A 15,429-nucleotide genomic window follows, 5' to 3' on the forward strand; every position below is an offset into this window, starting at 1 on the left:
TTAATGAAATATACAGGAGACCTTTGCTGAATTAAACTTATTTCTGAATATTATTCTATATTATAGAATATTCTATATTCTATCAGTCATGATTAATATAATGGAATATCAGGCGTCATTTCTAGCTGATTGTCAGAAACTATGGAAGCAACCTGTAGTTTCACTGATTTCGGTGGTACTCAATCATTGGAAGATTGTGGCCTCTGTCTCTTTAAATAATGTACTATATTTTTCCATGTATAAGATGAGCTTTTTTGACCCAAAAATGAGGTTCAAATTTTAGACTCGTCTTATACACAGGTAGTGCTGAGGGGGGCATCTCCCTCCCCAACAATCAAGCGGCCATTTGCCGCTTTAAAACTCAGGCTCGCGCTTCGTTCTGGTGGGTGAGCAATTTTCAGCATTGGCTGTTTGATTTTTTTTGGGGGGGTGTCCCCGAAAATCAATCACCCGCCAGAATGTAGCACACAGTCGTTCGCGCTGCAGCTGGCAGCGATCGGGGAGCTGATAGGTGGTTTCTGCGACACAAGCGGAACCAAAATGTTGTGGGGGGGGGGAGAGATTGACTGGTTCCCCGCATCCCGACAGAGACTCCTGGTGATTTGCAAGCACTCCCTGCAGAGAGGCGAGAGTTTGGGAGGAAGGCACAAGCCTGAACGGTACAGCGGCTGTAAGCAGGCTCCTTTGCTCTGCCCAGGACAGATGGGGCACTGTCCCTTTAAGGAGGAGGGTGCCTGGCAAGGCAGTGGCTGGCTGTTTTGCGCTCTCTCTCCAGGCCTGATCAGCTGCCTCCCTTTGCCGGGATCCGTCAGCCAGCTGTTGGAAGCTGGGTAGCCACTTCCCCGGAGGCAGCGCTCCTGCTGGAAACCTGCAGCAGTCCACCAGGGCAGAGCGTGTGGCCGCAGAGGGGCTGCGCCAGCTTCCAACAGCCGGCTCACCCGCCAGAACGAAGTGCGAGGCTGAGTTTTTAAGCAGCAAATGGCCACTTGATTGTTGGGGGGGGGGAGATGCTGGAAATCGCTCACCCGAGCCCGAGATTGTAAGCGGCGTGAGCAGTTGTGTGCTGTGTTCTGGCAGGTGAGTGATTTTCAGCATTCCCCCCAAATAATCCTCCCCCAAAGCTCAATCCCCTATTTTCTAAATTTTGAGGCCCCCAAAATAGGGGGGTCTTATACAAGGGGGTGTCTTATAGACGGGAAAATACGGTATTTACATTTCAAATGCACAAACAAGTTACACTTTTATTTTGTTACTCCTCTCATCATCCATGTGCAATAGGGCATTTTTCTGTTTATATTTCACAAACAAGGTCTCAGGATGAGATGAGAGATTAAAAAGCTTGTTCAAGACTACCAAATGTGCCCAAGGCTAATCTTACTATTTTCTCAACCTTGAACAGAAAAGAAAGAAGTTTTGAAAAGCTGTAAAAGAATATATATATTTTTAAAAGCAAGCTATTCTTAGAGGTTTATGCAATTAAAATAGCAAGCAGGCAAAACTGAGGTATTTTTTAAATAAAACAGTAGCCCTGCTTTCCTGAGGTATAACTTGCCTATCCTCTTCCCACATAGAAACAGGCACCAATGGAAAAGCAATGAGCAGAATGTGTGAAAATTCTGACATGATCAAATAAAATATGTATCTTTGCCGTATGCACCTTCAAACAAGCATACATTAAGTGAAGTGAGATTGTAAGAGCTTCTGGCCTAGCAGGGTGGCTGCTAATAACTGGGAATGGATTATCCAGAAGCCTCTTACCTTTGTTAGATTTCTGTTGGCCTGTTGAGCAGCTACCAAGCTTCTTCTTTTTTCTTGGAACAGATGCACTTTTCCGGTCAAATGTGACAGGACTGTATTGAGGGAGGCTGTTGAATTTTTTCTCAAATTCTTCCTCCAGCTTTGCTAAGCTAGAAAATGGAAGGTGGAAAAAATGTTGTTGTTACTCTATTTTTGATCAACAAGATCATATCAACAAGATGGAGTCACGAGTCAGGCCATGTGGAAATGCTTTTTTTAAAAAAACCAAACAGCTTTCCACATGCAATTGTGCCTACAGTTTCAAGAGTCTTCCATGGTAGGGCTAATACCTCAATTTTTTCAGAAATAAGTCCCACCGAGTCAATGGCACTTACTTCCAGGTAAAAGGTAGTTTCATTTGGAATTTTGCTTTGATTTACTGGGATTTCCTCAAATATTCATAATTATTATTTATTTTTAGAACACAGAATTTACTGCATTTTGTTAATAAATTGTAATCAGCTGTGAGACAAACTGAAACACTGGTATGGTCATAAAGGAACACTATTATTAAGAAAAAAACTGCCAGGTAAGCTTTGGGAAAATGAAAAATCATATTACTATATATTAAAATAATACTATTAAAATGGATAATTACTTAATCATTTGCTGTGAAGCCTGTAATAACAACATAAACCAGTAAGTCACTTTTATTCAGTAAATTTGTACAACAGTAAAGAGCAGTAAAGTTTTTACGACACTGTTCCATAGCTGTCAAGTTCTCCATTTTTTAAAGGAAAATTCCCTTATGCGGAATAGGCTTCCTCGCGAGAACAGGGGAAACGTGACATGCGCTGTTCTTGCATGGATCATTACTTTGTTTTACAATACAGTGCAGAACAATCCTATACATACTGACTTAGAAGTATGTATCCCACTGTATTTAGGGGGATTGTGTTTTAAACACTACAATATAGTGCAGAACAATCCTATACATACTGACTTGGAAGTATGTATCCCACTGTATTTAGGGGGATTGTGTTTTAAACAATTTTTTAAATATCACTGTATGGTGTGAAAAAAGATGGGAGGAGTACCTGGGTGGAAGTCATATACCAGCAATGGGACTTAGGTTGTCATCCAAAACCCTGATCCCCCCATGGGTTTCGTGTGTGTGTACTGGGCGGAGGCTTCCCTCTACACAGCCCCAAACAGCCATGCCAGCATCACTCTTCCAGCACAGAGCTCTCCATTCTGCCCAACAAAATCATGAGTGGGCAGAAGTACTGCTGGTGGGATTTGAATGGAATGTGGCATGGAACGGATCCTGAGCTGGCCCCAGGCAATGTGATTCCAGGCAGGTGGTAGTAGTAGTAGTAGTAGTAGTAGTAGTAGTAATAATAATAATAATAATAAAAATGTTATTGATATGCTGCCCATCTGGATGGGTTTCCCCAGCCAACCAAACATTAAAAAACATGCACAGGATTGGGCTAATAAACATACTGAAAGAATGAGCAGCTTTACATGACTTTTGGTTTAAAGGGAGTAGAAGGCAATTGTGGAGAAAATTGACAGGAACTAGATAAAGCATAATACAGTTGTGCCTCGGAAGTCAAACGCCTTGCAACTCGAACGTTTTGGCTCCCGAACACTGAAAACCTGGAAGTGAGTGTTCCAGTTGGAGAACTTTCTTTGGAACCCCCAACATCTGATGCTGGTTCTGCGGCTTCCGATTGGCTGCAGGAGCTTCCTACAGCCAATCGGAAGCCGTGCCTTGGTTTCCAAACATTTTGGAAGTCAAACGGGCTTCCAGAACGGATTCCGTTTGACTTCCAAGGTACGACTGTATACATTTTTAAACAAGACAGATATTTCACTATAAGGTCTGGTTTAGGAGAGACATTATCTAACAGCTTTACAATGGAGTAAGAAGTTCCACAAGGTTGTTTAAAAATAGATTGAGTGCCACAAGACAATCTGAATTCATATACAGGGGGTGAGAAATTTTAGGTTCACAGTGTTTGAAAAAAATCCATTACAATGTTTATTGAGTGCAGCAATGCATTATTATTTTAATGGAATTCAATAGATTTACAAAGGTTATTGAATATTTTTGCCGATTACTGTGGGACAAAGAATCTGGGTATTATTCCTAGCAAATAAAAAAATATGATACAGGGAAAATTAGAAAAGGGTTGACTAGTTTTTCAGTAAAAAAAAATAGGATGTTATTCTTCATATAGAAAAAAAATCAAATTGCGAAGACAAAGATTATCTCCCCCTACCTCTCAACAACAGAAAGAAGATAATTAACTAGCAATCCAAGTACTTTACGGTGAGGCAGAATAAAAAATCCCTTACCAGTGGTGCATTATAGGAATGGAAATATTGCTTGCCAGTAAGTTAATCTTCCTTGTTTGTTTGAGAAATGAAAACTCCCAGCCTCACAATGGAGTATATCTAGTAGTCTGCTCCATTAAGAAGCTATAAAGATTAACACCTCTGTTTTATCAGATCAGTTAAGCATTATGATGTATTATTGGTTTTCTCTGTAGCTATGAACCATTCAAACAATGGCTCTAGAATAAGTCTCAAATGGGAAAGGGGCTCAAAAGAAATGGTGAATTGGCTCCAGTGCAACAGCTACAATTTGTGGGTGAAAACATGTATTTGGCTATACCAGCATGCAGGAGTAAAGACTATACCAGCAACCTGATAACACCCCCCACACACACTCTAATTCTGTAGGGATTCCTCACCCACCCAAGTGTGTGTGCTTTACTAGGTAAATGTTTATCCACGGTATGCAGCTGTGTACATGTAGCCTTCCAATGGTGGGGTGTTTTTTTGTTTTGTTTTTTGAGCAGGGTATCTGCATCCTTACACAGAACGAATGAAATCAGATCCAATTTTGGAGTATCAGGATTTGGAGTTCATCACTCCTACAAAGGATTGACTCTTTAAAAACAGATGTCAACAAAGAACGAGAGCTTGTTCACTCTTGGTGCTTTTGTTGAGTCCCCCCATTTGTGAACTGCTGTCACGATTGCTGTAGTGACAATTTTGGTTGACCTACTTCTAGTCTACTGTACACATCTGCAAGATGCAGATACAGTGGTACCTCGGTTTACGAACACCTCGGTTTACGAACTTTCGGTTTACGAACTATCCTAACCCGGAAGTTAGTAAACCGAGGTGCCGGAGGTCTACTGAGTGTCCGATGCCTTCGGGGAGGCCGGGCCTTCGCTCCGATGCCTCCTGGAGGCCCGCAGCGAAGGCCCGGCCTCCCCGAAGGCATCGGAGCGAAGGCCAAACCTCCCCAAAGGCATCGGAGCGCCGGATACCTTCGGGGAGGCTGGGCTTCGCTCTGATGCCTTTGCGGAGGCTGGGGAGCCGCGAAAGCGGTCCCCGGCCTCCGCAAAGGCATCAGAGCAAAGCCCCAGCCTCCGGAAGGCATCGGAGCCGGGACTTCGCTCCGATGCCTTTGCAGAGGCTGGGGACTGCTTTCGTGGCTCCCAAGCCTCCGCAAAGGCATCGGAGCGAAGTCCCGGCTCCGATGCCTTCCGGAGGCCGGGGAGCGTTTCCGCGACTGGGCTGTGCAGCCGCGAAAGCAGTCCCCGGCTACCGGAAGCCGGGGACCGCTTTCGCGGCTGCACAGCCCAGTTGCGGAAACGCTCCCCGGCCTCCGGAAGGCATCGGAGCGGCTTCGCTACGATGCCTTTGCGGAGGCCGGGGAACACTTTCGCGACTCTCCCCGGCCTCCGCAAAGACATCGGAGCGAAGTCCCGGCTCTGATGCCTTCCGGAGGCCGGGGAGCGTTTCCGCGACTGGGCTGTGCAGCCGCGAAAGCGGTCCCCGGCAACCGGAAGCCGGGGACTGCTTTCGCGGCTGCACAGCCCAGTCGCGGAAACGCTCCCCAGCCTCCGCAAAGGCATCGGAGCGACTTCGCTCCGATGTCTTTGCGGAGGCCGGGGAGCACTTTCGCGACGCTCCCCAGCCTTCGGGACTTCGCGCCGGGACTTCGCTCCGATGCCTTCCAGAGGCCGGGGAGCGTTTCCGCGACTGGGCTGTGCAGCCGCGAAAGCGGTCCCCGGCTTCCGGTAGCCGGGGACTGCTTTCGCGGCTGCACAGCCCAGTCGCGGAAACGCTCCCCGGCCTCCGGAAGGCATCGGAGCCGGGACTTCGCTCAGATGCCTTTGCGGAGGCCGGGGACCGCCTCCGCAAAGGCATCGGAGCGAAGTCCCGGCTCCGATGCCTTCCGGAGGCTGGGGCTTTGCTCCGATATCTTTGCGGAGGCCGGGGACCGCTTTCGCGGCTGCAGCCCAGTCGCGGAAACGCTCCCCAGCCTCCGCGAAGGCATCGGAGCAAAGCGGTTAATCCGTTCTAGGGGGTGTTTTTCCTCGTCTAGAACGGATTAATCAACTTCCCATTACTTTCAATGGGAAAGTTCACTTCGGTTTACGAACACTTCGGTTTATGAACAGACTTCTGGAACCAATTGTGTTCGTAAACCGAGGTTCCACTGTACTGTTAATCATTTTACATGTATCAATCATCTATGTGTTGCATTTCTAGTATGGCTTAAGGCTAACATGGAAATAAAAATGGGTTTGAATAGGTGATTCAACTTTGGAGAGTTCAAGCCTTCTAATTGAGACACATGGGACACAGCCTGTTGACGGAATGAGGTTGGTAGGGGATGCCTCATGTGCTGGGACTGTGGCTTTCAACTGCTAGGGAATGCAGCCCCAAATAGGTAGCAAACTCTGTCTAAGGCTAAATACCAGCACAAGACTGATAGTGAACAAAAACCATAAGGGAAAGTGGAAAATAACTTTGAATAGGTGATTTAATGTTGCATTCCTTTTGTTAGAAGACTATCTTTTACTAAAGTGACATAAAGCACAGTCAACCTATGAAAATGAGGCAATTTCCTACATGCTTAAAAACCAGCTTGAAAAAGTTTGCATACTCAAAACGGCACACTTACACATTACAGAACTTACCCCAAAACTATTTCTTCCTTTGGCTTAGGTTTTTTAAGCTTTTTGTTCCCACTTGCCCCACCAGGGGAAAATGCCCAGTTTTCTTCATTCCAGCATCCTTCATGATCAGAGCTGCCACCTTTTCCTGAGCTTCGTTTCCCTAGGAAAGACATTAAGAAACATAGAGCCTGCTATGGAATCAAGGGACACAAAGACAGAAGAAAGTGGGGCAGACAGGCAGGCAGATTGGCACCTACACTGGGACCTGCAAAACTCCTGCAACTTAAAATTATCATTGAATGTTGCAACTCCCAAGTAGCTCCTCATATTTTTGTGAAAGTGGTGTGATTAAATTAATTATCCTGAATCACAAAGTACCTTTACCTTGTCAAGGAAAAACATCAGATTTAAGCAACCAAATTAATCCATCACTTTTAAAAATGATTTTAAAATCAATTCCTATTTTCAACAAAAGCGCCCAAGGCGATGGACGTGACTCTTATTTTGTACAGTAGGCTACATTCCAGCTATGTAAATATCGGGTTTTCACAGCCACCATACACAAACACCCCCCCCCCCCCATCCAGGCAAGCAAGAGGCATTATCACAGTTTCAGCCATGAAAAGGCACTCGGGGATGGTTTGGAGCATGGCTACTGAGGGGGTGTGGCCTGAGAGCTAGGCAGCAGGGCTGCATTTGGCCTCTGGGCCTGAGGCTCCCTACCTCGCTCTAGGCTTTTGCCACTGTTCTTTCTCGTGCTGTTGGAAGAAACTGCAGATCAAGATGCTAACACAGACATGCCAAACATAGACAGGTTAAAAGCCACGTACCTCTGTCAACGTTGGCACGCAGGGATGTCAGCATCCCTTCTGACACCAGAGTTTTGTACAGAGCACCCTTACAAGCTCTCTCAGATTTCCTCGAGCCACATGTCTCTGTCTTTTTGTTACAGTCACTGTCCTCGGTTTTGACCTGCTCTGGTAAGCTTTGTGGCATCATCTCTTCCGTTGGGGTGAGCGGTTCCGATTTGATGATTTCAGGTACCTCACATGGCAGTTCCTTGTTGTCGGCAATGTCAAAAAAATCAGGAGGCTTTGATTCTTTGGTGGTCTCTACACATTTTTCCTTTAGAGCTCTTTTCTCTTTCGACTTCACTTTTTTCTTTGGTAACTTTGTGTCCAAGATGTTCCCCTTCGCCGTTGAGGAAGGGCGGGCTTTCTTACGGGGCACTTCTGTGAGTCTCTCTGCCCCCCAGTCCCCTTTTGCAACCGCTTCAATAGTATAAATGACGCTTTCAATGTCTGACTCAGAAGACTGCCTCTTTTTGCAAGCCTTCTTAGGGGTACATTTTTCAAGTGCTTGCTGGTCCGGCTTATTTTTCTTCTTCTTTTTCTTCTTTAGCTTTTCCGGCTTGCTTAATCCTAAGGTGCTGATGTCAGCCACTGTCAGTTCTTGGGAATGGCATACAGAATCCTTTGCAGTTGTGCTGTCAGGTCCAACTAATGTCATGCTGTCCAAAGAAGGATCTGCAATGTGGCTGCATCTTGTCACCTCCTCAGACGTTTCAATCTTTGTCTTCTCATGCTCTTGGCCCCTCACCTTATGAGATTTTTCGATTTTTACTTTCACCCTCTCTGGCTCTTCAACACTGACCTCCTCTGGTGCTTCCAAGGCTTTGATAATTCTGGATGCTTCTAGCTTTCCCTTCCCGGGTTCCCTCACTTTTACTTCCTCTGAGGCAAGGCACATCTAAAACCAGGGTAAAACATTAATTTCACGTTTCTAGTGCAATGCTGGGTAAGAGCTTTGTGAATTGTTCTAGAAAAAACACCCTTGTTCTTGGCAGTTCAACATTACACAGCCTATATACTTGCAGCAGGATTGCCAGACAATGGGGAGCACATCCTAATAGCACAATGTGATAACCCTCATGATTACTGAGCTCTATGGAAGACCAGGGTTTGAATCCCCACTCAGCCATAAAACTCAATGGGTGACCTTGGACCAGTCACTGTCTCTCAGCCTAACCTACTTCACAGGATTGTTGTAAAGATAAAATGGGGAGGGAAGTACCACCATAAGCTCTTTGGAAGAAAATGTATAAACTTATTAAATAAATAAACATTGTCCAGCATTTGTGGGTCCTATAATTAGCATTTACACCCCTCTGTGAACAGATGCAGACTGCCTCCCACCAGCAGGCCCCTGGCATCATACCTGGGCCTCCTTGAACTGGCACCTTTTGGCCCAACATTAGTTGAAGCCTCTGCCTGATTAGTGGTGCCCTTGGGGTCAGGATGAGACCCAGGAATCCTGAAATTTGCTTGTGGACCTGCAGGTGGAGGGACATCCCCTGGAATGAAGGGAATGAGGAGGCTTCTTATGTGTTTTATGTGGGGACGGGAGGCTCTTCTCTGGACTGTTTCCCATCCTCCAACTCAGAAACAGAAGAGGCTAAGAGGAAATTCCTCTTACTAGAGGGACCTGGGGAGTCCTTGACCTTGGATCCTCATAAATAGAGCCTGAGAGGGCTGAATGAGTCAGGGACTAAATGTTTTGTTTTCCTAGTGGCGTATAAAAGTAATGCTAAACTATACTATTGTCTATTAAGCCAGCCAGCCCTGGCTGCAGGGGAAAAACTGGCTCTAGCCAGTTCCACTCCCCTGGCCAGAAGAGGGGCAGTGGTGGTGGTGGTGGTGGGGGCAGGACTGCCTGCAGTTATACCTGCATTCTCGTAAGGAGATATATCTGTGAAGCACAATAAAGCAAAGCACATTAAAACAAGGTGTTCCTGTACAAAGTTATATGAGCTTAACCCATCGACTGTAGTGGGCTGGAGCACCCTTATGTTCATATTGAACTGTGGCAAATATCTTCTTAAAAGATGTTAAAAGAAATACTTGAGAAAAGTGGCGCTGTCGTTGGTTTGTTTTTAACCTGATGGCGTCATCCTCTGAATTTGAAAGCAGTCGTGCTATGTAATCGTGATCAAGTGAAAAAAGACTGTACACGTAAGAGGATTTTACAAAGAGTGTCTTTGCTTCCAGCTGGTATCAGTTCAATATAAAACCCAAGTGTAATTTAGATTTGCCTTGTCTAACCAAAGAAGACAAAATAGTCACCCCTGTATGTATTCATTTATCATTATTTAAATAGAAGCAAAATCTGTGATTGGAATATGGCTAGATAGAACATGAGCAGTAGAGAGGATTTTACATTGCATGGACCTAATCAGGGTACAATGATCCCACTCATTGAAAATAAAGCCTGTTCTTCAAAATACCCCAAATCCTTTAGTTCTCTTTCTTGGTCTATCTAGGGAATGATGGAATGGTGGGAACTGGCTTTTATAGCAACTACTAACTTGATACATGCAGATTGTGGTTGCATGAGAGTCATGGGCTCCTGTACTGGACAATGCATGTTGCATCACTGGGAGAAGTAGCACAACTCTCTCACAATGCAATTTTCATTTTGTGAACTTTTCCACGGAAGATATGAAACATTCTTTAAAACCAAGAACAAAAGGACTTCCGCTTGAATCGCCGAGCTGAGCAGACGGGAGATTCTCGGCTGCGGGAATCTCCGGCGCGTTGAAGGCTTTGAAGGCTCCGCAACGGCGCTGCGGGCTTTCGTTTACTCCTCAGATAGCGCGTTCTGAGGCCTGGATTCGGCGGGTGCCTGGACGTTTCCCCTACTCCCCGGTAGACCCTAATAAGGGTCGCCGAGAGCGAGCGGGGTTGAAGACTAGGGCGCCTCGAAAGGACTCCGCTCCCTTCAGCGCGTGAAGCCGCGAGTCTGCAGGCATATCGAGCGATCAGGTTCTTCAGTAAACATCTATTTGGCCAATTTGGATCCCGTGAGTACAAAGCTTCGTAATTAAGACAATTTGGATGAAAATTGGATCGCGGGAAGGAGTTAAAATGGAGGTCGCTCCTTCCCTGCTGCGCTAAAATGAAAGCAATCAACTAGCGCTACAGCTGCAATAAGCAGAGGGAACTGTCAAAAATCAAGACCCTGGCCACGATATTATTTTGGTTCTGGGCAAGGGCAAGAGAGACTGAGCTTTAATTGATTGCCCTGTGGAAAAGGTGGTGAAAAAACGACAGCCGTTTTGCTTGCTGGGACGGAGAAACCGGGAGAGCCAGCGAATGTAACTTGAGAGGCTTGACAGAGACTAACTAACGTTATAAATACTTTGTTTCCTATTTGGATGGATGGTTGCACTGTAACGGCTTGGGCTCCTTATGTGAGGATTACAACATAACTGTTTATGGATCCTTTGTTGCGGTTCTGTGGACTTATACAGTAAAAGAGGACTTCTCCCCCCCCCTCCTTCTCCTGCTGGTTGTTTGCCTGCACTTTGTTTTTTTTTTTCTAGTGCTTTCTGAACAGCTCTCACAGCTGCTGCTGCTGGAAGGGTGCTGAGAAAAAAGTGACCTTGACATTCCTTTGCTGAAAGCTGAGTTGCCTGGACTGAGATAAGGCTTCTCAGTAGAGAGGAAAAGAACTTACTGACTTACCGGTTTGACAGTAACTGTTTGACAATAACTGGTACACCCCTCCTTGTTATGGCAGGGGAGGGTGCGAGTGGTGCAAGTGGCGCAAGTGGCGCAAAGCCAAGAAGAAAGTTGTCAGTCTCACCAACTTTTGAGGATGAGGTTCTTAAAATGCTTAACACTCTTAAGGAGGGGCAGGATAAATTAAAAGAGACACAAGACAAACATACAGAAGAGTTTAAAGATATAAAGAAGGAAATAGGCTCATTAAATCAAGATATTCAACAGGTAAAGGCTGAGGTGACAGGAATAGAAACCAGAGTAACACACTTGGAGAACATCAGAGTGCAGGACTTGGAAAGCCAACATTATCAGACTCAGGTTCAAATTGCCTTCTTGCAACTAAGGGAACGTCAGATGAATTTAAGGATTCGCGGATTCCCAGAGATTGAGAAAGAAGATTTAAAGGCGACTTTGATTAAAGAATTCACGACAACTTGGGATTTGACAAAGGAAGAATTGGATACAATAATTGTGAAGGCTTACAGATTTGGCGCAAAATCAAAGAAGAAAGATCCTAAATTTATAAATGATTGTATGATTGAATTCCAGACCAAAGAACAACGAGATAAAATTTTGAGTCTACATTACCAGAAGAACTGGAAGGTGAAAGGTAAACAAGTCATTCTGTTTAAAGATACCCCGAAATTCTTTTTAAATTTGAGAGAAAAATACGCAGATTTGACAACTCTTCTGAGGAGGAAAGGAATCAATTTTAGGTGGGAATATCCGCAGGGTGTGTTCTTTAAATATCAACAGAAGAAATACTGGATCAAATCAGTGGAAGACAAAATAAGCTTTTTAGAAAGGAACGCGAAGGATTTTGAACTGGAAACAGACACAGGTACTGCACCCCAACCGTTGTCACCTCCCTTCTTTGATTCGAAATTTTTAGGAGCAGGCGCAGGAGCTGATCCTACAATCTAAAAATCAACATGGCACTGAGAATACTTTCATGGAACACTCACGGTTTGAATTCAAAATGCAAAAGGAATCAAGTATTCCACGTTATACAAAAGATGAATTTGGATATAATATGTCTTCAAGAAACGCATGTTACAAGAATTCACAGGAAAATATTGCAAAATAAAAAATTGGGACAGGAGTTTATATCATCGGCAAAGGTTAAAAAACGTGGTGTTGTATTGTATGTTAAAGAAAAATTTGATGCGAAATTGATATTTAAAGATGAGGAGGGAAGATACCTAGCGGTAGAAGTGAAGGCTTATGCGGAAAAGTTTCTAGTCGTCGGAATTTATGCACCAAATGATGCTAAATCGGAGTTCTATAAGAAGATACACGACTTATTGCTGGATTACATGGACTATAAAATTATTTTGCTGGGAGATTTAAATGCAGTATCGTCTACAATGATGGACCGAACCCAAAGACAAAGAGTTTCGAATGAAGGAAGGCTGCCAAAAACTTTTTTCGAAATGGTGGAAAATTTGGACATGGTGGATACCTGGAGGTTAAAGAATCCACTAGATAAAGAATTCACATTTTTCTCAGAAGTACATCAATCAAGCTCGAGGCTTGACTATATCTGGACTACAAAGGATTTGGCTCCGAAAATAGTCAAAGCAGAAATCCAACCAAGGACTTGCTCTGATCATAATGCAGTTTTATTGGAACTAAGGTTAATGATACCAGGAGCATTTAGATGGAGAATGAATGATTCACTGCTAAGGAATGAACAAATTTTGGAAAAGGCCCAGAAAACCCTAAAAGACTATTTTGAAATTAATATGAATAACCAGACAGAAAGCAGGGTTGTATGGGATGCTAGCAAAGCAGTGATGAGAGGATTCCTGATTCAACAGAATTCAATAAGGAAGAAAACACAGGAGGAAAAGAAAGAGAAGATTCTAAGTAGAATGAAGCAAGAAGAGAAAAAATTAAGGAAAAATCCCAAAGATCTTCAGGTACAAAAGGAAATAAAGGCTTTACAAATACAATATTCCAAATTAATCAATCAGGAAATAGAGTGGAAAGTCAAGATGATGAAGCAGAGATCCTTTGAATCTGCAAATAAATGTGGCAAGCTATTGGCATGGCAATTGAAAAAGCGTCAAAAGCAAAATACGATATCCAAAATAATTCAAGAGGAAAAGATCTTTGATAACCCAGCTGAAATTAGAAAATGTTTCCAAAAATATTATAAAAAGTTGTATAAGCAAGATAAAGAAGATCCAGTGAAAATGGAACAATATTTGATGGAACATGGACTGCAAAAAATTCCGATGCATAAGAAAACCCTACTTAATCAGCAGATCACAAGAAATGAAGTGGAGACAGCAATTAACCAACTGCAAGTCGGCAAGGCTCCAGGCCCGGATGGTTTGACTGCAAAATACTATAAGGTATTAAAAGACTGGCTGATTCAACCTTTGATGGAAGTTTGCAACAAGATATTAGGGGGAGACAGAGCACCAGAGTCCTGGAGAGAGGCGTTTATCACCGTGATACCCAAACCAGATGCTGATAGAACTCTAGTTAAGAATTATCGCCCGATTTCATTGCTGAATGTGGATTACAAAATTTTTGCAAGTATTATGGCTTCAAGATTGAAGAAGGTGTTGAATGATTTCATACACCAGGACCAAACAGGCTTTCTACCCACTAGGCATATGAAGGATAATATTAGGAACATTGTTGATGTGTTGGAATTTTTAGAGGCCAAGAAGAATACAAAGGCGATCCTGATATTTATTGATGCAGAGAAAGCTTTTGACAATATATCGTGGGGATTTATGAAAGCAAATATGGAAAGAATGGGAATTGGGCAAAACTTTTTGAATGGGTTGAAAGCAATTTATTCGGAACAAAAAGCTAAAATTATAGTTAACAATGTGATATCGGAGGATATAAGAATAGAAAAAGGAACCAGGCAAGGGTGTCCTCTTTCCCCCCTGTTATTTATTACTGTTCTGGAAGTCTTGCTGACAACGATCAGGAAGGAAGAAGAGGTTAAAGGGATTATGGTAGGGACAAAACAATATAAGTTGAAAGCCTTTGCAGATGATTTGGTTTTGACATTAGAGGATCCGGACTCCAGTGCAATTAAGGCGCTGGATTTAATACAGGAGTTCGGGCAGGTTGCAGGGTTTAAGTTAAATAAATCTAAAACGAAGGTTCTAGAAAAAAACCTCACATTGGAAGAGAGAAATAGGATACAGGAAATCACAGGTTTGAGTTTTGTAAAGAAGGTGAAGTACCTGGGTGTTAATATGACTGCAAAAAATTTAGGTTTGTACAAAGACAATTATGAAAAAATGTGGAATGAAATTAAGAGAGATTTGGATATATGGAATAAGTTGAAGTTGTCATTGATGGGCAGAATATCAGTTATTAAGATGAATGTATTGCCAAGAATGTTATTTTTATTCCAAGCACTACCGATAATTGATAACATAAAGTGTTTCAAAGAGTGGCAAAAGGTTTTATCTAGATTCATCTGGCAGGGGAAAAAACCCAGAATAAAATATAAGATTTTAACAGACAAGAAAGAGAGAGGGGGATTCTCCCTGCCAGACTTGAAACTGTATTTTGAAGCTGCAGCTTTGTGTTGGATGAAAGAATGGTTTTTGCTGAACAATACAGATATATTAGACTTGGAAGGATTTGACAATGCTTTTGGTTGGCATGCATATATTTGGTATGATAAGTTAAAATTACACAAAGGTTTTAAAAATCATATAATTAGGAAATCATTGTTTAATGTATGGATTAGATATAAAGATCTGTTAGAAAACAAAACACCCAGGTGGGTTTCACCGTTAGAGGCCAAAGCATTTAAAAGGCGAAATATGGAAACCAAATGGCCAAAATATAAAGACATTTTGATACAAGAAGGAGATCAATGTAAAATGAAAACATATGATCAAATGAAGGAAATACTTACTGATTGGCTTCAGTATCATCAGATAAATGAGGCTTTTAAAAATGATAAAAAAATAGGTTTTCAATTGGAAGAATCCAAATTGGAAACGCTGCTATTGAATTCGAGTACAAAAAATCTTTCAAAGATGTATAATTTGCTGCTGGAGTGGCAAACAAAAGATGAGTTAACGAAATCAACAATGATTGAATGGGCCAAAGATGTTGGACATAATATAATGATGGAGGACTGGGAAAGATTGTGG

General features: G+C 43.1%; 1 protein-coding gene across 17 annotated transcripts in view; it reads right to left on the reverse strand.

The window, feature by feature from the left end:
- BBX (BBX high mobility group box domain containing) overlaps positions 1 to 15,429 on the reverse strand; it is a 133,267-nt gene that overhangs the window by 9,511 nt on the left and 108,327 nt on the right. For all 17 annotated transcript variants that reach the window (XM_035116507.2, XM_060273698.1, XM_060273693.1 and 14 more), the window contains 3 exons: positions 7,556 to 8,474; positions 6,747 to 6,885; positions 1,759 to 1,907 (listed from right to left, as the gene is read on the reverse strand). In XM_035116507.2, coding sequence (XP_034972398.1) covers positions 1,759 to 1,907; positions 6,747 to 6,885; positions 7,556 to 8,474 — 1,207 coding nt within the window. The remainder of the gene's footprint in view (positions 1 to 1,758; positions 1,908 to 6,746; positions 6,886 to 7,555; positions 8,475 to 15,429) is intronic.

Source organism: Zootoca vivipara, chromosome 4 (genome assembly GCF_963506605.1).
Source record: "Zootoca vivipara chromosome 4, rZooViv1.1, whole genome shotgun sequence".
Lineage (NCBI taxonomy): Eukaryota > Metazoa > Chordata > Lepidosauria > Squamata > Lacertidae > Zootoca > Zootoca vivipara.